General features: G+C 42.9%; 1 protein-coding gene across 2 annotated transcripts; it reads left to right on the forward strand.

The window, feature by feature from the left end:
- The first annotated feature begins 632 nt into the window (after positions 1–632).
- On the forward strand, positions 633–4,663 carry nkx1.2lb (NK1 transcription factor related 2-like,b). Of its 2 annotated transcripts, none has more exons than XM_072580214.1 (2): positions 633–1,081; positions 3,726–4,663. In XM_072580214.1, the coding sequence occupies exons 1-2, from the start codon at positions 724–726 to the stop codon at positions 4,652–4,654; spliced, it is 1,287 nt and encodes a 428-aa protein (XP_072436315.1). In that variant the 5' UTR covers positions 633–723; the 3' UTR covers positions 4,655–4,663. The 2 variants fall into 2 exon arrangements, with proteins under 2 accessions (XP_072436315.1, XP_072436323.1); XM_072580222.1 differs by having other exon boundaries at positions 3,729–4,663.
- Positions 4,664–26,086: the final 21,423 nt, after the last annotated feature.

Consider the following 26,086-nt stretch of genomic DNA (forward strand, 5'->3'; position numbering starts at 1 on the left):
TGAAGTATAAGAATTGGTTAACTTTAATTTCTAGTCAAGCGTTCTGTTTTCAAAAAAAATCTAAGTCTTAGATCCGAGGAGTGACGTGTGAAAGAGAAGATTAGGTGTTTAGGTACAAAATAGTTCTTTGTTTGCCCCCCCCCCCCCCAATTATTAAAAGAAAGCGCCACCCTCTCCCAAATAAGGCTATTTAGATGCTTTACAGATGAGTGGGACTGTGCTGAAAAAATCCTGACAGCCAAGTATATCACAGGCAACATCATTCGTCTCTCTCTCTCTCTCTCTCTGTGATGTAGATTAGAAGCTATTAGGGGCAATGGATTAATTTGTAGCCAATTACAAAACGTTGCTGAATATGAATGCATAAATAACACGCAGTCTGGCGAGTACCAGGGGCAGAAATGTCTAGGGGGAGTCCTAGGGGAAACAGCGAAGACTTCTGAGGATCCGGAGCACTTTGTGACTACACGTTCGTGCCCTTGATCGACGCCAGGGGTGCACAGGAATCAAAGATTTGGCTGCATATAATACAGCCTTTTATTTAAAAAAAGGACTGTTAAATAGTTGTTTTGTGTGTGTGGGGGGGGGAGGTTTGGGGAGGGGGGGTGTGGGGGTTGTTGAGAAGTCATGAATGTGAACAGAGAAACGGTTCAGCCCGGTGATATCTCCTTGCCATCAGCGGCAGTGGCAGATCCGATATCTTGTACCATCCACACTGAAGCCATGGATGTGAATGGGGACCAGAGGCTCCCGGGCAATGACCTCGCTCCCTACTCCTGCCCGGCAAGCCGGGACAGGCCAGGGGACACGCAGGGCATCTCTGCTCAAGAGGCAGTGGTCGTGGTTCCTGCCCCAACCAGCAACAATAGGACCACCTCGTTCTCGGTCTTGGACATTTTGGACCCCAACAAATTTAACAGCAGCAAACGCCGGCAGTGCAGCATTCTCTACAGAGCGGCCAGCGAGTACACAGGAGCAGCGGCGGGGGAGAGGGCTACGGAAGCTTTCTGCGAAATTGCAGACCAGAAAACGCTAAGTGATAGCGGTTTGCACACATGCAAGAAGTCCGCTGACATAATCAGTAAGTATATCGAGGTCCTGGCGCTATCATAACGCATCTCGGCGCGCACAAGTGGTGCTCGAAGTTTTTGTGCCGGTGTGCAGAAGTCAGCAGCGCCGCTGAAAACACAGGAAAGCCGCGATCAGATTTTTAAAAACAACTGTAAAACCACAGCCTCTCCCTCCACCCCTGCCCTTCGTGTGTATACAGCAGAGAGCCGCTGCCAGTGATGACTTCTGGCTGCAAGCGCTTTAATACGGGTTATGTTAAGGCAAGCTTTTCATAGCCAGTTCTGCCCATGGTGAACTGGCGGGTAGGGTGAGCCAGCGTAGCAGATTGTTCAATATTATAAGAAATGGAGGGAGAACGTCTCCTTTGAAAATGATCTTAATAGATCTTCGCTGGGCGATTCCGTGTTGGTTTGGAGTGGTTTGTGATTCTCAAATTACTTTGTGGTTATGATAGATTTTGCAAGTCAACATGGTTTAGCGTCCTGAATCAGTCCATCCTTAGAAACCACCGGATTTTTAGGTGTAATTTACCTTTGTATCATTTGAAGCTTCTTAAACTGCAGTTGGCTAGTCTCTTTCTTTATAGAGGTCGCTTGCCAGGAATAAATAGGAATCGCTGTCGTTTAAAAGGCGTTTTAACCAATCTTTCAAAGACATCTCTGGAGTTTATCCTTCATGCTTTGGGCGACAGATTCAATTTTCTCTCTCCCCTTCGGTTTTTAGGACGAATCAGACTAATTGTGACAAAACGCTGGTTATCTCTAGAAAAACAATTAAATTTCTTCGATTACATTTAAGGTAAAATGTGCTTAGCAGCGTTAAAGAGCTCTTGTAATGGCGGAAATCGCCCCAGAGTGGCATGTTGGGCTGGGGTGATCGATATCCTATTATCGAATTCTGCATATCTCTTTCAAACAGCTTGCAAACACTCCTAAAACGTCTAAATTATAGGGTCAAAATTCGGATAATTACTCGATTAAAACGTATTACAGTTATTAGTGGCTGTTATTGATCGTGTATTGCTTTCGACCCAGACTCCAGATTGCAACCTGCGCACGTCTTTCAAAAAAAATGTACCAACTTTCCTGCCACAAATCTGGTGACACAAGGACGGAAAGACACAACAGCATTATTTTCCGTAGACTTAGAAGTAGCAGTCTGCACAGTTACATTATTATATGGCGCATGATCTGGTGGTCAGTCACAACACCCGATATGATCCAGGTGTATTATTCTGTTAAACTTTGAGTATGTACAGTTATTGTTTGGACCAAGTCAAGCATGTTATACACAAAATAAGCAGACCCGCCGCAAATTAAAATAAGAATGCGTTAGAAGGTCAGCTAGTTAATTGCGGCCGTTCCCAGGGGACAGTTTCTATAATAACAGGCTGGACGTTGCTCGTGTTTGGAAGCAGATTAAATGATGGGAGGGCAAACATGAACAGTATTGTAAAGCAGGAGATCCAGGCAAAGAGAGGGACCTATCCTGCGACAATATGCAATTTTTATTAAAGGTGGTAAATGTTTTTTAACTGCTTCATTCTTGCCCCCACCCCCACCCCCGTCTGTCTAATGAGGCCTTAATATGATCACAATTAATGTAAGTGTCCAGCAATTAGTTTCTGTAATAGACGGAATCCCCCTTACAGACACCAATCGAGTTTAATTAGCATAGCTTTATATCTTTTAGATTTTTAAAATAATAACAGGTCACTTCTAAAGTTTGTAAACGATACAAACGCGTGGAGGAGAGTACTTTTCAATAGTGTATAGTATTTTTAATAAATAATTGTAAATATTAGTCATTGGTAGTTGGCCCAACAGATTACTCAGATACACTCAATGGTATATGCGATTTATTCTAAGCAGCAAGAATATCACACCCGATTTGGGTGCGCAGGAATGTAGTTTCTCGGTTTTTGTTCCCAATGACACCGAGTGATGGCCGAAGGTATCATCCCAATACTCGGATCAATTGATAATTTCTTATCTCACCCCTTTCCAGAGTAATCGAGGCAGAAAAGGCAAGCAAAATCTGTGCGAATTCAGCAACCTATGTTTCCTTCACAATTTTAACAGCATTCTCCTTCCTTGTGCTAACTGCCGATTGATAAAATTACAACTTTTAAAACTTTTTATTAAAAAAAATGAAAAAGGGAAGTGGTGGAGTAAGTTCTTCCAAATTCCGGGACTGACAGAATCTGATTAAATCCAGCGGAGGACTTAGTAATATTATTCTCGATATTTATATCGTGCGGGGTTTTAATATTTGAGTCCATCTATACTGCGAACAGTAACAATAAATTGGATTCTGATTCTGAGTGCGTTCACATTTTGGTCACACGTTAACGTTTAAACATGAGTTGGAAAATCATAGTTTGGTGTGAAGTATTTTTTTAAAGTATATATTTTTAATACAGGTTGTTTAGTGTCTGAAGTTTCACTTGAAACTGAGCGGTGATTGTTTCAGAATCATTGATAAAACATTCAAAGGTGTCTCAAAACGTGTTTTTCCCCATGTCCTTTCGTCTTCCGAGCGATGTACCAATGTTGAGCTTTATCTAATCTCCCGCCTTCTCTTTCTATTTTTTTCCTCTCTCTGTCTCTCTCTCTCTCTCTCTCCCTCCCTTTTCCCCCTCAACCCCGCCTCAGAAGATGGAGATTTCCTAGACAGTTACAAAGCTGAGGAGTGTGAGAAGGACTTTTGCCGGAGTTTGGAAACCGCCGAGCAGATCTGTACCAGCAGCAGCAGTAGCCAGACCCCGGGGCGAGAAGAACCCGAGGAGTTCAGTGAAGATAGTAGCGGTGGGAGAGCAGGGGGAGGCGGTGGTGGTAATATCGTGGCCGCTGCTGGAGAGAGGATGTCCGGGCTGGAAGGAGACGCTGAGGACGAGGAAGAAGAGGAGGAGGAGGAGGAAGAGGAAGGAGGCGCTGGAGGGGAAAGTTTGAGCCCGCAGAACCAGCAGCAGCAGCAGCAATGTCAGCAGCAGCAGCAGGGTCAGAGTCAGCAACAGCACAGGAGCAAGAGAAAGCGCAGCGGTTCGGACGCCAAGTCCGGCAAACCCCGGCGGGCCCGCACTGCCTTCACCTACGAGCAGCTGGTGGCCCTGGAGAACAAGTTCAAGTCAACCCGCTACCTGTCGGTGTGCGAGCGCCTCAACCTGGCCCTGTCCCTGAGCCTGACCGAGACCCAGGTCAAGATCTGGTTCCAGAACCGGCGGACTAAGTGGAAGAAGCAGAACCCCGGCGCAGACACCAGCGCTCCTACCGGCGGAGGAGGGACGGGAGCTGGGGCCGGAGCTGGGGCTGGAGGGCCAGTGGGTGGAGGTGGAGCAGGAGGGGCAGGAGGATCGAGCTTGGGCGGCCCGGCCGGGGCTCACCTCGGGGGTCTCAGCCCCATCAGCTCGTCGTCTCCCGTTGGCGGGCCGCTCTCGGTGCACTCGGCTTACCCCGGGCCCGGAGGATTGGTGTGCGCCACCCAGTTACCCTTCCTGCCCTCTCCTGCCGCCGTGCTCTCCCCCTTCATGCTGAGCTCGCAGACTTACGGGGCCCCGGCTTTCTACGCGCCACATTTACAATAAGAGATCCGAAACGAACCCCCCCCCCCCCCCCCCAACCCTCCCCAGCGCAACCCCTGAACCACACACTAACCCAAAGTAAACCCTCCCCCCACCCCCGACACCCCCCTCCAAAACCAGAAAGGTCATCGCAGCTGTACACCAGGGTCTCCAAACATCCCCAGTAACTCTGGCTGTTTACTCGCTGTCTCAACTGAAGATCTGTAACACATCCAGACACCCGTCCAGGTGTCCAATATTGACACTTTGTATTTATCTTTGCTTTGCTGTTTAATCTTAATGAACTGCAACAAAAGTTGGAATTGTTAAATATTTTTCTCCACATGTTTAATTGTTTTCTTTTAAACTGAGCTTCTTTTTTGCACTTAACCGAAGTTTTAATTTGATATTTAATTCAAAATTCGGGATTCCTTCATCTTCATTTTCATTAATTCCTTATCTTAAAAAGGGACTGGGATATTCATGCTGGAACTACGACTTTAAGTCGCCAAGAGAACCATCGCTTCGGCGCCCACCCCCAACCCCCCCCCCCCCCCCCCCCCCCCATAGTGCCAGCATCCTGCTGCATTGCTGCCGGTTGTTTTTAATGTCACTTCACATATTTATAACATTTCTATTGCCTGATCGGTCACCCCGATGGCCGAAACTACAACATAGGACACGTCATTGCCTCCCAAAGAAACTGCATGTTCTTCTTCCACATCATGGAACTTGGTTCACCGGGAGAGGAGGGAATGTCAATTCGCAAATAATCTACTCTTTCAACAATTCCACAAAATGAAACAAACATGTCTTGTTCTCGATTTTCAAAGTAAGTGTGGTGCAAGGAAAGGGAGTGACAACCCATAAAGATGGATATGTTGCCTTTTGTTGGTAGAAAGTCGGTGTTCCTGTGACAGCCCTAATTAAAAATGGAATATTTCTGTCTGAAGCGTTCAGCAATGCATCCGGTATTACTGTTCCAGGTATTTGGAGGCTGAGGGATCTAGAGGACGAGAGTCTGTTTGGGAGATGGTTTTGTAGAATGACGATCGCCTGTGCTGTTCCCAGTACTTTGTTTTTAGTGCGTTGTTGAAATAAATATGCAGGGTTCGTTTTAAGTCATTTTAACTCTTCCCCTGTAAACACACTGAATACTGTACGTCTAACTGCGGCGAAAACCTTACGTACAGTGTACAGGAAGTGCAAGGCCATTATTCAAAAGATGAAACTAGAAATTTAATTATGGACCAAAAGATGCTGAAGAGAGATTCACGAACCTTTCCCTGACTGTTTTATTTTGGGGGACTTTACTAAATCATCTTCTCCAATAATCCAAACTGCAGCCGATTCTCTGTTATTACATTAAATTTATTTTTGTTTTGCAAATTATGTTAAAGAGAACTATTGCAAATTTTGCTGGTACTATAATAATAACTGGACGTTGTCACATTTGATTGTAAAATCAGATTGCGTTATGGTCTCAATCCTGGTAGATTGGAGATTTCCGAATACATGGAAGGCAGTTCCCAGCAGATATCGCAGTTTTGCATAGAAGCTTCTGTTACTCACTGGGAACAAAATCAATAGTGAAGATGTTTTCAGGCAATCATTCCCCTTCCAGTTAATGTGAGGGTCATAGCGTTGTCCTTCTGCCCAAAAGTTGACAACTTAATAAACCACGTTTATTGAATGTCATATCAGATACCCTCGAAAGTTGTTCTGAGGTTCTTAAAAGGGAGAATAAAAATAAACCTTTTTAAAAATATTTTAATCTCGTACTGCTTGTGATTCCATAATAAGTCTGTACCACACACGGATACTAAACTGGAAACTTTCCCCTCATGTTCCCTCACAAGACGAAGAGATTATTGCCTCAATACGTCACCTTAACTTGAATTCACTGGAAGAAACTTGTTGTCACTGATGGTTTTGCATTATTTTTGGCAAACTGCCTGAAATAGTCTCTAATTCTTAATGGAATGATACTGAAAAAAAACCCATTGGAGTCCAAAAACAATTTATATTGATAATTGTGTTGATATCTTATTATTGTAAACCTATTGTTCGTTTTCTGTTAAATGTGTCATGAAACACCCAAATCAAGGTCTCAGGGTACAATAATTTACAAAAGTACAAGTTCTGGATATTGTTGACAGAGAATGCTTTCTCTTGTGAAACCATTATTATCCATTACTTGAATTATTAATTGTTGGATGAGGGAACCGCCTAGTCCACGGAACGAGGAACTGGAAAAGGCAAAAAAAAAATCAACATTCTTAATCATTTTTTAAAAATAAAACGCCGTGACACGGAGAATGCTAACAAAACACATACAATGTCAAAAGGATCTGAGATTTTGTTGTTTTTATTTACACTGTATATTTATGATGTTCTATAGTTGAATTTGTAATTGATGTAACTTATGAGAGAGTGGTACTCCGATATTATATGGCTAATGAACGAACGAGCACTTTGGTAGCTAAAATACTTTAAATGAACAATCAATAAATGAGTCTATGCTAATCACCTTTATTTTGCCTGTTGTATTTTAGTGACAGTGCACTCACTGGCAATAAATATATTTGATACATTGTACATGCATTCAGCGTTTTGAGCAATTTGCAGCCTTATTAAAATTCGACCTTACTTTTTTTTGGAAAGAAACGTAACAAACGAAACTTGGACGGACATTCTGGTCGACTCGCGTTAAACCGTTTCGGGCCACCTCGCCCGTCTTGTTTCGCTCGACCCTCCCGCCTTTCCTCCTCCTCTACCGCGTGGGCAAAAGGTGTTTTTTTTGCCTTGCCTTCTTCGACACCCCTTTTTGTGAATTCATGCTGCGTCTCGGAAGCATTGTATCATCTTTCCTCTTGAAGTTTTCCTGTCTTTCTTTCCTCCTCAACCCTGAACACGCTGTCAACCAAACCTCATAAATTTGCAAATAAAACATGTTTTGAGGTGCGGGGAAATAGAGACGGGAGTGTGAACTGGAAGTTAGGAAAGACCCCACGACATTATCCACAAAATCTTACAGTTAAAACTATGCTTTTTGTTGTTGACTGCACTATGGTTTCCAATTCCTAAGACACTCGTAATTTCATTCATTGATGTTCACTTCCTTCGCCTATTTACTTTCTTTTTTCTCTCTGCTTCATCTTTATTTAAAACAACAAAAGATCCCCCCACCCGCCCTCCTTTGCTTTTTCTTTCCCAACTAACCTTTTGGTCTGTAATTTCTGGAAACGCGCTCACAATTTCCCATTAACACGTCAAAAGGTATCATCGGGCCCAACTCACACAAGAGGAAAAAAAATGATCAGAAAACGAGGGTTAAGTTTCACTAAGAGTGCGAATGTGCCCATTAAAATTCCCTATTCGTTGGATGGGATTTGTTCTAATGACCTTCCCGATTAATATCTGATTGTTGTTGTCACAGATGGTTTTTGAGCTCATGAAATTTCCACTAGGTGGAATTTAAAGCGATGCTCGCGCACCTCCGTTTTCCTAATTTAACGAGACTTGCAAACCCGAGGGCCGTGTTCCCAATACAATTTACTGTGTTTCCCAACTGTTGGTACAGTAGCTTGTTGCGTGACGGCCTTAAACGATATCCTTCTAATCCTATTAACTGTTTGTCCTTGTTTGCTTTCCTGAGTGAGGGGTTTTTTTTTGATAGCCTTTTCTGTGACTGTTGGCACGTGAAGTGTGAGGAATTCAAACGTCTGACACTTTCTAAAAAAAACGCATCTCTCCACCGAAACTGATCATCTCGAAATGCAAATTGGGTTAATGAAGACCCAAGTTGTCGCCTTTGCGAAGAAAGGACGCCCTCTTGCAGCAGATCCGATGCCCCGGTCAAGACTCGGCTCAGGTCACCTGGGCAGCACCTCTACACACACCCAAACAGAATATTGGATTTAGAACTTTGAAATTAAGTGAAAAAACATATAGAGAATGCTGGAGAAACTCAGCAGGTCTGACAGCATCCATGAGGAGAGAAACAGCGTTAATATTTCTAGTTGATCATCATTCCAACCTCTCTTCCTCAATGACTTAACTCTGATTTTGAGGTTATGTCCTCCTGTCCAAGACTCTGTCATGACTTTCTTTCTGTCTACACTTGCAATTCCTTTCAAAATCATAACACTTCAACCAAATCACCTTTAATTCTCCATATTACAGAGAATACAAGTCTAGTTAATGAAATCCTTCTCTATAATCTAACCTTTGGTACTCTGTTAACACCATGGGAAAAATTGTTCTGCAAGCTTCCCAAGTTCAATTTAGTATTTCTCAACTGTGCTGCCACTGTACATTGTCCTGCTAGTAGTGTTTTGTACAGCTGAAGCTGAAGCAAAATTACCTGCCTTTAATATTCTGCACACCCCAACTGGGCAGCACAGTGGCCAGTGGATAGCACTGCTGCCTCACAGGACCAGGGACCCAGGTTTGATTCCAGTGATTGTCTATATGGGGTTTGCACATTCTCCCCACATCTAGGCGGGTTTGCTCTGATTTCCTCCCATAGTCCAAAGGTGTCCAGGTTAGATAGGTTTACCATGCTAAATTGCCAATAGTATCCAGGGATGTGCAAGCTAGGTGGATTAGCTATGGGATATGTATGGTTACAAAGTCTGGGTTGGATGCTCTTCAGTGGGTCAGTATGACCAGAATGGCTTGCTTTCACATTGTAGGGATTCTCACCCCCTCACCAGCAGGTATAAATTTAACATTCTGCTAGCTCCTTTTTTTCTGTCTGACATTTCACTAATCTTTGTGCATAGACTTGAAAATCATTTGGACTGCTACTGTTCCTATCTTTTCACAATTTAAATAATACCCAGATCTATCTTTATTTGGCCCAAAATGGATGACCTCACTTAACTTCATTGAAATCCATCTGCCACAGTTTCATTCGCTGACTAATCTATCAATGTCTCATTGTAATTTTATGCTCCTGTCTACACTATTTACTACATCACCAATCTTGGTGTCATTGGCAAACTTGAATGTATAGCTTTCTTTTGACTTATCAATGATTTAATATATATAGTGAAGCATTGAGGCCTCAGTACAGATCCTTGTGGGTTACCACTAACTATTTCCATACAATTTGAGTACATAGCCATGGATTACTACACTCTTTCTTTTATCCAGTCTCTGAAATTGTTCAATAGTTTATGTCGGAATTTATAAGCATTTATTATAGCTAACAGTCTCTTATGTAGAGTCTTATCAAATGCCTTCTGGAAGTCCAGATAAATGACATCAATTGGCAACTCTGCCCACCCTTTTAGTTACAGCCACAAAAAATGTTTAATTAGGTTAATTTGAGATGACCAATCTTTCACAAATCCTGTTGACTGCCTCTCATCTGCTCAAATTTCTGAGCGTTCAGCCATTCTGCCCTTATGAATAATCTCCCTACAGCAAATGTCAGAATGACTGTAATGTTAGAACCAGGTGTTGACCTTGTTAACTATGAGATCCTTTATTTGGGTCGTTAACCTGGGCCAATCAGGAAGCCCTGACTGACCAATATATTTTCAATCTCCTCAGTTCAGGGACTGACTCCCAGCTGGCTGTTCGGTGTGCAAGTAAATAAAGGGTGACTTGGTGATGGGATACCAGCCGCTGTGCTGTTATTTTAATGACAAACCTATAGTATTGCCAATGAAGGAGAAACACTGTTGAAGCTTTTCATCTTGCACTCATCAGAACAAATGCAAGAATGTCAAATTTCAAATTTATGCAGCACAAATAAGGATGTTGATTGGTTGGCAAGTCAGCTCATTTGGTTAAAGCATTGCCATGGAGTATACACCATTGTCCCCCACAATTGTCTTTAACTCAGGAAAGTCATAATGTCTGGACATGTATTCTTTATCTAGACAGGGATAGGATAGGGCCCTGCAAATTCATAGATATGGCTTCTGGCCACCCGGTGACCCAACACTTCAACTCCCCCTCCCACTCCATCAAGGACATGCAGGTCTTTGGACTCCTCCATCGCCAGACCATAGCAACACGACGGCTGGAGGAAGAGCACCTCATCTTCCGCCTAGGAACCCTCCAACCACAAGGGATGAACTCAGATTTCTCCAGTTTCCTCATTTCCCCTCCCCCCACCTTGTCTCAGTCCCAACCCCTGAACTCAGCACCACCTTCCTAAACTGCAATCTTCTTCCTGACCTCTCCGCCCCCACCCCCACTCTGGCCTATCACCCTCACCTTTACCTCCTTCCACCTATCGCATTTCCAACACCCCTCCCCCAAGTCCCTCCTCCCTACCTTTTATCTTAGCCTGCTGGACACACTTTCCTCATTCCTGAAGAAGGGCTCATGCCCAAAATGTCGATTCTCCTGCTCCTTGGATGCTGCCTGACCTGCTGCGCTTTTCCAGCAACACATTTTCAGCTCTGACAAAAGTAAATCAGCCACATTGTGAGCCCAAATGATAATCTTAAACTGGTTGTTCATCTAGTTCTTAACACATTTTTCAGGAGTGCTGACCAATACTATGATGTACAATGTCCTCTCTAGGACTTCTACTAATTAATGGCATTACATTCACAATTTTCCAACCAAAATAAACAATACCTGTGCAGGAGGGCTTTGGGAGATTATAGCGAAAACTTCTGCAAGCTTTCTCACATACCTTCTTTAAAATCAGGCATGTAAATCATGTGGTTCTAGGAATATGTGAGCCTTTTGTGTATTTTCTTTCCCCCAATTGTTTATTTGCTTACATTAGCTTTAGCGAATTCCAGTCTTCACTGCAGTTAACTGGACAATTTATGCATTAATTAAGTGTGAAATCCTAAAATGTTTGCTGGTGGGTGTGAAAGCCTGAAAAAAAAGCTTACAAAATCCTAAGGTGCTATATAAATGTAAGCATTTTGCTGCTTTGAGCAGATAGTGACATGGAGGAAGCAAAAAGCAAAGTGAGACCCATAGATTACAAGAAATTTACTTCGCAACGTCCTCAAGCTGGAGTCTCATCAGGGCGACCATGGCAATGGGAGGAACAACAGTTTCCAATCAGCATGTTTCAATCTTCCTGACGGTAGATTCATAACACTGGGTATAGGACCTGCTGTTGCTTATGGCACAAGGCCAATGAAGTCCTTGGTGCCAATGTCATAAAGGGAAAATGTCGTGAATGTGGGCAGCATTTAATCCAGCCAAGGGAGTGTGGGAGGAGGGGGTGGAGCTTAGAATTAGGCAAATAGGGAGGGGCAGAGTGTCCATCACCTTTCTGACCTCCTGTGATTCAGTAAAGTGTACAGCATGTCTTCCTACCCGGAGATTAATTAAGGATCTTAACTGCCAATTAGTCGCCAAACAAGATATATAAAAAGCTACTCATGAACATATTCAATGACTGAGCTTCTGTAACCCTCTGAGGTAGATGCTGATGTTCCAAGAGTGATAGAAGGCTGCTCCATGCCAAATGGAAAAGCCACGAGGAATACACTGGACTGATTCCTGTGATGCAGGATTGACATATGAGGAGAAATTGAATTGGTTTGGATTACATTTGCTGGAGTTCAGATGAATAAGGGGGGAAAGGTGTGGATTTCATCGAAACCAATACGATTCTAACAGGGCCAGACAGGAAGGATGCTCCTAAAGAAAAAGAACCAGAGGTCACAGTATAAGGATACACAGTAGGTCATTTTAGACTGAAATGAGGAGAGATTTCTTCACCCAGAGAGTGGTGAACCTGCGAAATCTGCTACCACAGACAGCAGTCAAGGCCAAGTAATTGTATGATTTCAAGAAGGAGTTGAATGTAGCATTTGAAGCTGAAGGAATCAAAGGAGATGGGGGTAAAACAAGAACAGGTTATTGAGCTGGCAATCAGCCATGATCATAATGAATGCTGGAGACAACTCTTAGGGCTGAATGGCCTACCTCCGCTCCTATTTTTCTAAGTCTGGTTGAGACTCTGGGTGGGTGGCGTGGGTGTGAGCATTCCTGAATGGAAACTTTGTAGACCATAGAGATCATGCCCAGTAGCTGAAACCGTCCCGAGTTACACATTACTCTCAGCAATTGTTACCCTCACCTCCCCACACCCCCACCCCGAACCTATCTCAAACTCCTTGCCAGGGCAGGCTGGCTTGTGTTGATGAGACAGATCAAATTAACTCATTTCATGATTGCCGGTCCTGGATGACCACAGACCCAATGACCAATGGTCACTACTTCCAGTGGTATTGTTGACTCTGAAGAGATTCTGGTCTCCTATCAGCTTTTGCAAGCAGCATCTTCACTGTAAAAGAGCTGGAAACCCTGATACCTTGCCTATTGGGTATAGAATTGTGTTGTACTTCCCAGAAATGACCGTGGAAGGTTTTCTCCCACCCTTCCAGCATGCCACCAACCCATCTGGTACATTTAGCACAATAAGAGCCACTTATATTGTCATAAAGTCATGGATCAGTGTAGCCTAGACAACATTACAATACTAGAAGTTTAATAATCCTAAAATAGGTAACAAGCCAAGAGAATGGTGTGTTACCTTCTCACAAGTACTTTGAATGTACTCTGGAATTATTTGCAACTGAACAGTACTCCACCCCCCACTCCCACAAACCTCCTTCACATTATTGATGTTTCCATGAGAGTCATACAACGTACACCGTGGGAGTTGGTTAGCCCAGGTAGCTGGATGGCTGTTCAGCTTAATGCCAATGGCATGGGTTCAACTTCTAATAGTGGCTGAGGTTACTAAGATGGACTCTCCTTCTCAAACTCAACCCTACCTAAGTGTTAAACCACCATCAGCTCTCTGAGGTGCTCTGGAAATATGGCGATATTACACTCTCTCACTCACTCCTGCACTAGGCACCTACTCTTGAATATTCTCTTACATGACACGCATACACAAAGCATCAATACTTCTTAGCTCATGTGTCTATATAGCCTTTTAGCATATTACTTTTCTGTAACACCCAGAGCCTGTTTGTACCAGGGATACATACATTAAATGTCAAGAAGAGCATAGTACTTTCATACGGCCCCGATTCTTCTTGCACAAAACCTCAAAAACATAGACTGCCATGGAGAAAGATCTTTGAAGTGGCTAACCACTGACTAACCACTTGAAATTGACCAAAAATGTCTTAGGAAAATTCCGTTGCAAGTTAGACAGCCTGGCAGCCTGGACTGCCTAAAGGTAGCAGCTTCAAGGTAGAGTTCTCAGAGATGCAGATACTAGTGTGCAAGATTTCCTCTTACTTGTCACACATCAGATTGTATGGGAACTTCCCTGTTAAAAGAAATGTAAGTGTTTATATATGGGACCAAATATAGGAGGTTGTATAATTACATGGGCCTCCTTTATAGGTACGTTGTGAATTTGGGAATTCAACTACATTGAAACTTGGTTGGCTGACTTGTTATATATAGTCCTTGTTCTTTGAAGCAGAGCACTGTGACCTTGGATGACCTTAGACACCCCTTTAGTAACATTGCTTAAGTAATATCCGAGAAGGAGTCAGCTGCTTAAAAAAAATTGAAAGCTATTGTATGTCTGACTACTATTGGCTACACCAATAGTTTGAAACCCAAAAGTAGTAAAGTTGAAGAATAACTCCTCCTTTTCTTTCAAATCAGAGCCACAGAATTACACTTGAAGCATCCAACAGCTCAGTCCAATCAGCTAACTGATGCATATAAATTTCTTCATCGTTGGGAGGGTAGATAAGGTCGGTTGCCTGGCTGAGGGATCTAGAACAGGGGACACAGTTTCAGAGTAACAGAGTCCGTCTCACACTGAGGTGCAGAAAAATGTCTTCACTCAAAATTTGACAAATCTCATAAGTTCTCTCCAGAGGGTTGTGGAGCTTAGTGTTTGAGTGTGTTCATGACAAGAGATGAAGAACTTTTGAGATATTAATAATATTAAAGGATATGGGAATAGTGCAGAAAAACGGCATTGAGGAGAAGATCAACCATGATCTAATGCAATGATGGACCAAACTTGATGTGCCAAAGAGGCCAATGCTGCTCCGATCTCCTAAGTGCTTGTGTAAATCAATGTTGAAGGCTATCCACTGCAAGCAGTATTTCCAATGCCTAGACTGCTTTCTTATCCTTTTGGACCCAGAAAGTGGATTTCATGTACAATGAAGGTACATTAACTTCAGGATCAAATTAAAAGTTCCACTGCGACTATCATCACCACCATCCTTTATGACACTAGTGGGTACACTTGGAAGTTTATGTGCTTTTTGATAAATTTTGGAAACAAGATAAATTAAGTCAGTAAATAGTTGTAAAGTCACAAGTATTGTCATTTTTATTGCTTTGCTTGAACTCTCGGTGCTCTTTTTGTGTGGGCAATTACATCATTTCTTTCAAAGGAACTTGGGTAAAATTCAATTGCCCCATAACTTATATATCTGTTTTAGATTGGTTTTTAACAATCCATCAGCCAATCTTGTTGATTCTTGAAATGTTTGGAAAGTATTCTGAACCATAAAAATATAATTATACTGAATTTATAGAAACAAAGTAAATCCGTTGATTGAACTGAACAATGTTGAGTTACGTCCGTGTGATTGTTCTCCCTCCCTACTTCACCCACTCTTAGCACTAATTGAGCTTTTTCTGAAATACATCTATGCTATTCAGATAAACTAACCCTTGCAATGACAGATTCCATATTCTAATTAACTGCTGGGTAAGTAACTTTTTGTAAACCTATATTAAAGAATAAATGACTGGTTTGGGTATCTGAACTAATATAAAGAAGGGCAAGGGAGCAATCGCTCTCCTCTCCCCAGGCTTCTTTGTTAATGTATTAGTAATACAAGGATGACATGATTTGGAGATGCCAGTGTTGGACTGGCATAATTACACAACACCAGGTTATAGTCCAACAGGTTTATTTGGAAGCACTAGCTTTCGGGGCACTGCTCCTTCATCAGGTGGTTGTGGAGTATAAGATTGTAAGACACAGAATTTATAATAAAAGTTTACAGTGTGACGTAACTGAAATTATATATTAAAAAAGACCTGGATTGTTTGTTAAGTCTCTCATCTTTTAGAATGAACATGTTGGTTTCAGTTCTTTCAAATGTAAATCACAGATCCACTCCCCCCCCCCCCCCCCCTTTCAACACACACACACACATACACAAATGGACACATACACATATAAGTTTGTGGGTGTATTTGGACTTGCAGAATTACATCTCACGGGGAGAACGCTGGTAACTGGAGCTGAAATGCGCATCAGCCACGATTGAATGGTGGAGTGGACTCGATGGGCCGAATGGCCTTACTTCCAGTCCTATGTCTTATGGTCTTATGGAAAGCTAGTGCTTCCAAATAAACCTGTTGGACTATAATCTGGTGATGTGTGATTTTTAACTTTATACAAGGATGAAACTGTTCTGACACAAGGGGGAGCTTTTACCTACAAGTACAAAACATCTTGATAAGTGAAATATACTTTACAAACTAAGATGCTCTCAAATAGGTTGAGTTTTTTTGAGTTGTACTGCAGGTATTGGTGTGTTTGTTCTCTGAAACACTGAAGAGATTGTTCCAGCAATTCTTGTTTTTGTTTCAAAAAGTGAAGGAAAGCAGACAAACCAACGGGCATTGACTTCAGCCCTGTCAATCCTGTCAGAGCCAAAATTAGGGGAGGTTTCCCAAACTCATCAAGCAATAGTTTAATGTGGTCTTACTCATCAAATCATTCTTTAAGGACAATGTCCCCAGACACCACCATCACCTATCCCGGGATAATCCAAAAAGGGAACAAATTGCCAAAGAAAATCATTGCAGCACCTTCATGAAATATTCAAGACCAATCTTCAGATTATTTCCATTTCATTTCATGATCAGGACTAGAATTTCAGCAGGTTATACTTTTTTAAGCTCAAACTATAAATGTATATGTTTTATAGATATATATTGTATATATGTGTGTGTTTATGTGTGGAATGTGGATATTAGTCTGGTGCAAACACAACAAAAGCAGAAGCAAAATGTGATTGGAAGTCAATCTCATTCATTCCAGGACATTTCTGTAGGAGTTCCTCAGAGTAGTGACTTTGGCCCAACCATCTTCAATTACTTCACCAATGATATCCCCTCTATTATTAACGGGGATTTTGACTGATGATCGCACAAAGTTCAGCATGATTTGTAACTTTCCAAATACTGAAGCAGTTCATCTCCATATTCAGCAAGATCTGCACAACTTTTAAACTTGAGCTATGAGGGTAAGTAATGCAACAAGACAATGCAACAACCATTTCCAACAAGAGAGATTATATAACCATCTACCCTTCACATTCATTGGCATTACTATCGTTGAACCTCCTGGAAGTCACCAGAAATTAAATTCGATCATCTTATCTCTACTTCTCATGATTTTACAAACCCTTATAAGGTCACCACTCAACCTCCTACACCCCAATGAAAATACTTCCAGCCTATCCTTATAACTCAAATCCTCAATGCACAAATCTGCTAACAATACTCCAAATGCAGTCTAACCAGAGCCTTACACAGCCTCAGCAGTACATCTCTGCTCTGTATTCTCACCCTCTTGAAATGAATGCTGACATTGCATTTTCCCTCCTAACTGCCAGCAGAACCTGCATGTCAACCTTTCAGAATCCTGAACTCAAACTCCCATGTCCCCTTTGTTCTTCAGATTTCCAAAGCCTTTCCCTATTTACAAAATATTCAGGGCCTCTATTCATTCTACCAAAGTGCATAACCTTATACTTTCCCACATTACATTCTTTGCCCACACTTCTAGCTTGTCCAAGGCCTCTGCAGCCTCCCCATTTCCTCAACATTACCTGCCCCTCCAGCTATTGTGCCATCTGCAAACTTAGCAGCAATGCCTCGAGTTCCTTCATCCAGATTGTTAATGTATAATGTGAATAGCTGTGGTCCCAATATTGACCTCTGCGGAACTCCACTGTAATCCTGAAAGATCTTCTGCCAGTCTCTGCCATCTGCTAGTCAGCCAATCCTCTGTCCATACCAGTACCTATCCCCTACCACCATGGGCTCTTATCTTTCACAGTCTCCTGTGTGGCACCTTGTCAAAGGCCTTCTGGAAATCGAAATAGATCATGTCCACTGGATCTCTTTTGTTTAACTTGCTCATTCCCTCCCCAAACAATTCTGACAGATTTGTCAGACACAATCTCCCCTTGACAAATCATGCTAATATGTACCATCACCCACCATCTCCACCCCATCAACACCGCACCCCGAGTCCCGTCATATTCCACAACCTCATCCTTCATAATGGTTTCAAAAATCTTACCAATGACCAAGGGCAAGCTGACCAGCATATAATTTCTTATCTTCCGCCTCCCTCCCTATTTAAACAACAGTGTTACATTCACCATTTAACAGCCCTTGGGACCCTCCCTGACTCCAATGATTCCTAAAAGATCACCACCAACGTCTCCAGAATTTCCTTAGCTATCTCCTTCAGAACTCTGGGGTGTAGTCCATCTGGTTCAAGTGATTAATTTATCCAACTTCAGGCTTTTCAGCTGTCCCAGCAAATTATCCTTAGGGATGACCACTACAATCTCCTCTGCCCCAGACTCTCAAAGTTCTGGGATACCACTGGTGTCTTCCACCATGAAGACTAAAACAAAGTATCTATTCAGTTCCTCTGCCACTTCTTTGTTCCCAATTACTATAGCTTGTTCAAGGAGCAACTATTGAGTGTCCTTGATAAGTATATACCTGTCAGGCAGGGAGGAAAGGGTCGTGTGAGGGAGCCGTGGTTTAATAAGGAATTGGAATCCCTTGTTAAAGGGAAGAGGGCGGCCTATGTAAAGATGAGGTTCAATTGGGGCGATTGAGAGTTATCAGGTAGCCAGGAAGAATCTGAAGAGAGAGCTAAGAGCAGCAAGGAGGGGACATGAAAAGTCCTTAGTTGGTAGGATTAGGGAAAACCTAAAGGCTTTCTATAGGTACGTCAGGAATAAAAGAATGACTAGGGTAGGAATAGGTCCAGTCAAGGATAGGAGTGGGAAGTTGCGTGTGGAGGCTAAAGAGATTGGGGAGACACTGAATGAATATTTTTCGTCAGTATTCACTCAGGAACAGGACATTGTTGCCGATGTGAATACTGAGTCACAATTAATTAGAATGGACGGCTTTGAGGTATGTAGGGAAGAGGTGTTGGAAATTCTGGAAAGGGTGAAAATAGATAAGTCCCCTGGGCCTGATGGCATTTATCCTAGGATTCTCTGGGAAGCAAGGGAGGAGATTGCAGAGCCATTGGCCTTGATTTTTATGTGCTTGTTGTCTACAGGAATAGTGCCAGAAGACTGGAGGATAGCAAATGTGGTTCCCTTGTTCAAGAAGGGGAGTAGGGATAACCCTAGTAACTATAGGCTGGTGAGTCTCATTCTGTTGTGGGCAATGTCTTAGAGAGAATTGTAAGGGATAGGATTTATGAACATCTGGATAGGAATAATGTGATCAAGGATAGTCAGCATGGTTTTGTGAAGGGCAGATCGTGCCTCACGAACCTTATTGAATTCTTTAAGAAGGTGACTAAGAAGGTGGACGAGGGTAAAGTGGTAGATGTGGTGTATATGGATTTTAGTAAGGCGTTTGATAAGGTTCCCCATGGTAGGCTACTGCAAAAAATACGGAGGTATGGCATTGAGGGTGAGTTGGAGGTTTGGATTAGGAATTGGCTGGCTGGAAGAAGACAGAGGGTAGTAGTTGATGGTAAAGGTTCATCTTGGAGTGCAGTTACTAGCGGTGTTCCGCAAGGATCTGTTTTGGGACCATTGCTGTTTGTCATTTTTATAAATGACCTGAGGAGGGGCTAGAAGGTTGGGTGAGCAAGTTTGCGGATGATACGAAAGTCGGTGGAGTTGTTGACAGTGAGGAAGGCTGTGTCAGGTTACAGCGGGATATAGATAAGCTGCAGAGTTGGGCAGAAAGGTGGCAAATGGAGTTCAATGTGGGTAAGAGGGAGGTGATTCACTTTGGTATGAGTAACAAAAAGATGGGGTACTGGGCTAATGGTCGGATACTTGGTAGTGTGGATGAGCAGAGGGATCTTGGTGTCCATGTACACAGATCTCTGAATGTTGCCATCCAGGTAAATAGTGCGGTGAAGAAGGCATATGGCATACTGGCTTTTATTGGTAGAGGAATTGAGTTCCGGAGTCCTGAGGTCATGTTGCAGTTGTATAAGACTCTGGTGTGGCCTCATCTGGAGTATTGTGTACAGTTTTGGTCGCCATACTATAGGAAGGATGTGGAGGCACTGGAACGGGTGCAGAGGAGGTTTACCAGGATGTTGCCTGGTATGGTAGGAAGATCGTATGAGGAAAGGCTGAGGCACTTGGGGCTGTTTTCATTGGAGAAAAGAAGGTTTAGGGGTGACTTGATAGAGGTGTACAAGATGATTAGGGGTTTAGATAGGGTTGACAATGAGAACCTTTTTCTGCATTTGGAGTCAGCTATTACGAGGGGGCATAGCTTTAAATTAAGGGGTGGTAGGTATAGGACAGATGTTAGGGGTAGATTCTTGACTCAGCGAGTCGTGAGTTCATGGAATGCCCTGCCAGTAGCAGTGGTGGACTCTCCCTCTTTATGGGCATTTAAACGGGCATTGGATAGGCATATGGAGGATAGTGGGCTAGTGTAGGTTAGGTGGGCTTGGATCGGCACTACATCGAGGGCCAAAGGGCCTATACTGCGCTGTATTGTTCTATGTTCTATGTTCTATGTTCTATCTCCAACCTCAGTTTCTGGCAGTTTAATAACCACTCTTGCCCCTCTCTCACCTTTCATATGTTAAAAAAACTCTTGAAATCTTCTTTTGTATTACTAGCTAGCTTACCCTCATATTTCATCTCTTCCCTATCGCTGTTTTAATTTTGCTGGTTTTCAAAGTCTTCCCACTGATATTTGCCACATAGGATGTTATTTCCTTGTGCTTTTATGGTGTCCTTGCTTTCTCCTTTCAGGCATAGTTGCCTCATCTTCCCCTTAGTATGTTTTTGTCCTGAAGGTCCTAATTGAAAACTTTGTGTTGGAATTCCCTAAAGAGAAGGAACTGGTGGAAGATGACCTCAGAGAACAGAATGTTGAGTTTCTAAGCCAAGTTGCTATTAAAAAGGAAGAAGTGTTGATCATCTTAAAAAATATTAAGGTAGATGAGTCCCCAGGTCCTGACGGGATCTGTCCCAGAATATTGAGGGAGGCAAGAGAACAAATTACTGGAGTGTTGTCAGACATCTTTGCATTCTCTTTGGCCACAGATGAAGTCCCAAAGGACTGGAGAATAGCCAATGCTGTCACATTGTTGAAGGGTAACAGGGATAATCCTGGAAATTACAGGTTTGTGAATCTCACGTTGGTGGTAGGGAATTATTGGAAAAATTTCTTAGGGACAAGATCTGTACTCATTTAGAAGCATATAGATTATTAGCGATAGTCAGCATAGTTTTGTGCAGGGGAGGGGGAAGTTGTGCCTCACTAACTTGATTGAGTTTTTTGAGGAGGTGACAAAGATGACTGATGAGGGAAAAGCAATTAATATTGTTTACATGGACTGCAGTAAGTCCTTTGACAAGTCCTCATGGTAGACTGGTACAAAAGGTTAAAGTCACATAGTATCAGAATGAGCTGGCAAGATGGATCCAGAACTGGCTTCATCATAGGAGACAGAGGGTAACGGTGGAAGAATGCTTTTTGGAATGAAGGGTGTGACTAGTGATGTTCCACAGGGATCAGTGCTGGGACCTTTGCTGTTCATGATCTAGATAAATAATTTGGAGGAAAACGTAGCTGGTCTAATTAGTAGGTTTACAGATGATACAGAGATGGGTGGAGTTGTGGATAGTGAGGAGGATTGTCAGAGGATACAGCAGGATATAGATCAATTGGAGGCATGGGCAGAAAAATGGCATACTCCAGACAAATGTGAGATGATGCATTTTGGAAGGTCAATTGCAAGTGGAAATTATACAGTGAATGGCAGAACCTTTAGGAGTATTGATATGCAGCGGGATCTGGGTGTGCGGGTCCACAGATCATTGAAGGGGGCAGGGCAGATAGACAAGGTCGTAAAAAGGCTTATGGCATGCTTGCCTTCATTGGAAGGGGCACTGGGTACAAGGATAGGCGAATTATGTCACAACTTTGTCGAACTTTAGTTAGGCCACACTTGGAATATTGAATACAGTCCTGGTCACCACACTACTAGAAGGATGAGGATACTTTGGAGAGGGTACAGAAAGGGTTTACAGGATGTTGCCTGGTATGGGGGGGATTTTAGCGATGAAGAAAATCTCCTGGAACGCAGGAGGTTGAAGGGAAGCCTAGCAGAAGTTTATAAGATTACAAATGGTGGAGTTAAAATGGAAAGCATGAAGCTTTTTTCCCAGGGTGGAAGGGTCAATTACTAAGGGACACATGTTCAAGGTGCAAGGGGGGGGGGGGGGGGGGGGTAGTTTAAAAAAGATGTGTGAGGCAAGTTTTATTACAGAAAGGGTGGTGAGTGCCTGGAATGTGCTGCCAGAGGAGGTGGTGGAAGCAGACACAATAACAGCATTCAAGAAGCACCTGGACAAATACATGAATAGGAAGGGAATAGAGGGATATGGATCCTGTAAGTGAAGACAGTTTTAGCATGGAAGGACAAACTGTGGCAGTGCAAACTTAAGAACATCAGACCAAAAGACATAGGAGCAGAATTTAGGCCATTCAGCCCATCGAGTCTGCTCTACTATTCAATCATGGTTAGAGACAAAAAAAAACTGCAGATGCTGGTATCTAAAGTAAACAGGCAGGAGGCTAGGAGAACACAGCAAGCCAGGCAGCATCAGAAGGTGGAGAAGTTGATGTTTCAGTTGTAATACTTCTTCAGGACTGGAGGTGGGTGTGATGTCCTGAAGAATGGTTACACCCAAAATGTTATCTTCTGCACCTCCTGATGCTGCCTGGCTTGCTGTGTTCTTCTAGCCTCCTGCCCACCATTCAATCATGGCTGATAGATTCCTCAATCCCATACCTTCACTTTCTCTCTGTAACCCTTGATCCAAAAGGGCCTGTTCCTGTGCTGTATTGTTCTTTGTTCTTTGATCTTTGTTCTTGCTTGGGATGAATATCTGCTGTGGCTCCCAAGTTACCGCCAGACCCTGCTTTTGTTCCAACCAGCTCTGGCTGGCTCCTCCCTCATGTCTTCATAGATACCTTTACTCAGTTGTAATACTGTTATATCTGACTCCACCTTCTCCTTCTCAAATTGCAGGATGAATTCTAACATATTATAGTCACTGTCCCCTAGGGATTATTTTGCCCTAAAGTGCTAATCAAGTTTGCCTCATTGCACCTCACCAAATCCAGAATTACCTGTCCCTTAGGGGGCTCTACAACAAAATGCTCCAAAAAAAATCTCATCCACATTCCACAAGTTCCTTTCCTTGGAACCTGCTGCAAATCTGATTTTCCCAGTACACTGGAATATTGAAGTTCATTGTGATTATTGTAATAACAGCCTTCTTACATGCATTTTCTAACTCCGTATATATTTTCTGCCTCCCACATCCTGACTACTGCCATGAGGCCCGTACATAACTCCTGGGCTTGATCTATTTGCCTTTGTGGTTCCTCAATTGTACCCACAAAGATTCTACGCCTTCTGACTTTATATCACTTCTTACTCTCTATTGAATTTCATTTCTCATTAAAAAGGCAGCCCAGTCCCCTCTGCCTTTTTGCCTGTTGTTTCAATAGAACAGGCATCCTCAGATATTTAGTCCCTAATCCTGATTCCCTTGCAGCCACGTCTGTGATAGTCACAACATTGTACCTACCAATTTCAACCTGTGCTGCAAGCTCATTTACCTTGTTTTGTATACTGTGCCCATTTAAGTACAACACCCTCAGCCCTGCATTGACTGCCCCCTCCCCTTCTCATAGCTGCCTTCTTATCTGCTGTACCTAAAGTTAGATTCCTGAACCTTTCCATACTCTCTGTCCTCTTACTTAATCTGAATATGTTAATAGCCTTGCCTGACCTCTCGCCCCTTTAACCTTTTACATAATTTTCCATGCAAGATAGCCGCTTCCCCCCTGCGCCATCACCCCCTCAACCTTCATTGAGTTCTCAAGAAGGGTCACTGGACCTGAGACATTAATTCTGTTTTCTTTCTACAGATGCTGACAGACCTGCTGAGCTTTCCCAGCATTCTTAGTTTTTGCTTCAGAGTTCCAGCATCCTGAGGTTTTTAACATTTTCTGTCCCATAAATCTGAACCTATTTCTCTCACATGTATTTATAAGCCCCATATTTACCTCTTTAAACTTGTTGACCCTGTGCCAAATAGGTCATGGCTCTCATAGTACCTGGAGACGAGTAGTTTTTGGGTTCTGCTTTTTAATTTAGACCCTAGCTGTTTATATTCGCTCAGCAGAGCCTTTCCACTTTCTAGCTGCATCGTTGGTACCTATGTGGACCACAACAATTGGATCTTTCCCCTCCAACTCCAAGGTCCTCTGCAGCCCAGATGAAATACCTTGAACCCGGGCCCCAGGCCATAGAGCCTAGCGCCTATTCCCCTGACTATACTATCCCTAGTTAGAACTACATTTCTGTTTTCGCCCCACGAACTCCTGAATGTTAATTACTCATCAGTTTGATCATCTTCTCTACAGCTCCCACTCTCGTTCACACAAGGACCAAAAATCTAAGACCTGTTAGACAAGCTCAAGAGCTGAGACTTTTTCAGCATTACCTCCTGGATCCCTCTCCTTGCCTCACTCATAGTCCCTGACCACTGACTAAACCCGGGGTAGTTAAACTAAAGAGTGTGACTGCATCTTGAAAAATCCAGATACCTTCCCTCTCCCTCTCCCTCGTGTGTCAAAGTGTTCAAAACTCAGACTCCAGCTCATCAATACTTGCTACAGATGTAGTCACTATGGGGTCCACCAGCTCCCATATCATGCAGGCACAATACATCACTTGGCCCGGCATTTCAATTTTAATTACTTAGTTCTTAATTTGATTTCCAAAAAAAATTCTACTGGCCTTTTAGATTGTAACTTGTGAATATTTCTCCTACTTACCTTCAATTTGAAAGTAACCAATAACGCATAGTCAAATTAGTAGCTACTATCAACTAACAAGCTAATAGTTTACCTGCGATGTCGCTGCTCTGAGCTTGGCTCCTTATCCTGTTTTTAAAAACCTTACAAACTATGAGCCAAAATAAATGCAAAAAGTATCCCTTCCCAATGCACTGAATTCCCACACTGCCTCCAAATTTCTTGAACTACAGTAGATAAACACTTGGGCCGTGTCTCCCTGTGGGTGTGATCTCCTCTCCTGCCCACGCACAGGTTACTGGTTCCTGTTTAGATTATCTCTTATTGGTATTGGTCATTGCCCATCACTTGTGTGGGACAAAAATTCTTTGCTACCTGTCAGCCCAAGCCTTGATATTTTCCAGGTTTTGCTGCAGTAGGACAGGAACTGATCGAGAATCTTAGGAATCAAGTGCTGAACATTATGCAATCATCAGCAAACATCCCCACTTCTGAGGGAAGGACATTGATGATTCAGCTGAAGATAGTTGGACCCAAGACACCAACCTGAGGAACTCCTGCAGAGATGTCTGGAGCGGAGATTACTGGCCTGCAATAAGGACAGTCATCTTTGTATGTGCTGGGTGTGAATAGGTAGAATAACTCACCTTGCTACAATCCAGCTGATGGTAATCATGAAGGATATGTAAGGTATAGACAGGATAGATCGAGTGAATCGTTAGAAGAGTATAAAGGCAGTAGTAATATACTTAAGAGGGAAATCAGGAGGGCAAAAAGGGGACATGAAATAGCTTTGGCAAATAGAATTAAGGAGAATCCAAAGGGTTTTTACAAATACCTTAAGGACAAAAGGGAAACTAGGGAGAGAATAGGGCCCCTCAAAGATCAGCAAGGCGGCCTTTGCGTGGAGCCGCAGGAGATGGGGGAAACACTAAATGAGTATTTTGCACCAATATTTACTGTGGAAAAGAAAATGGAAGATATAGACTGTAGGGAAATAGATGGTGACACCTTGCAAAATGTCCATATTACAGAGGAGGAAGTGCTGGATGTCTTGAAATGCATAAAGGTGGATAAATCCCCAGGACCTGATTAGATGTACCCTAGAACTCTGTGGGTAGCTGGGGAAGTGATTGCTGGGCCTCTTGCTGAGATATTTGTATCATCGATAGTCACAGGTGAGGTGCCGGAAGACTGGAGGTTGGCTAACATGATGCCACTGTTTAAGAAGGGCTGTAAAGACAAGCCAGGGAACTGTAGACCAGTGAGCCTGATGTCGGTGGTGGGCAAGTTGTTAGAGGGAATCCTGAGGGACAGGATGTACATGTATTTGGAAAGGCAAGGACTGATTAGGGATAGTCAACATGGTTT

The sequence above is a fragment of the Chiloscyllium punctatum genome, chromosome 1, assembly GCF_047496795.1.
Source record: "Chiloscyllium punctatum isolate Juve2018m chromosome 1, sChiPun1.3, whole genome shotgun sequence".
Classification (NCBI taxonomy): domain Eukaryota; kingdom Metazoa; phylum Chordata; class Chondrichthyes; order Orectolobiformes; family Hemiscylliidae; genus Chiloscyllium; species Chiloscyllium punctatum.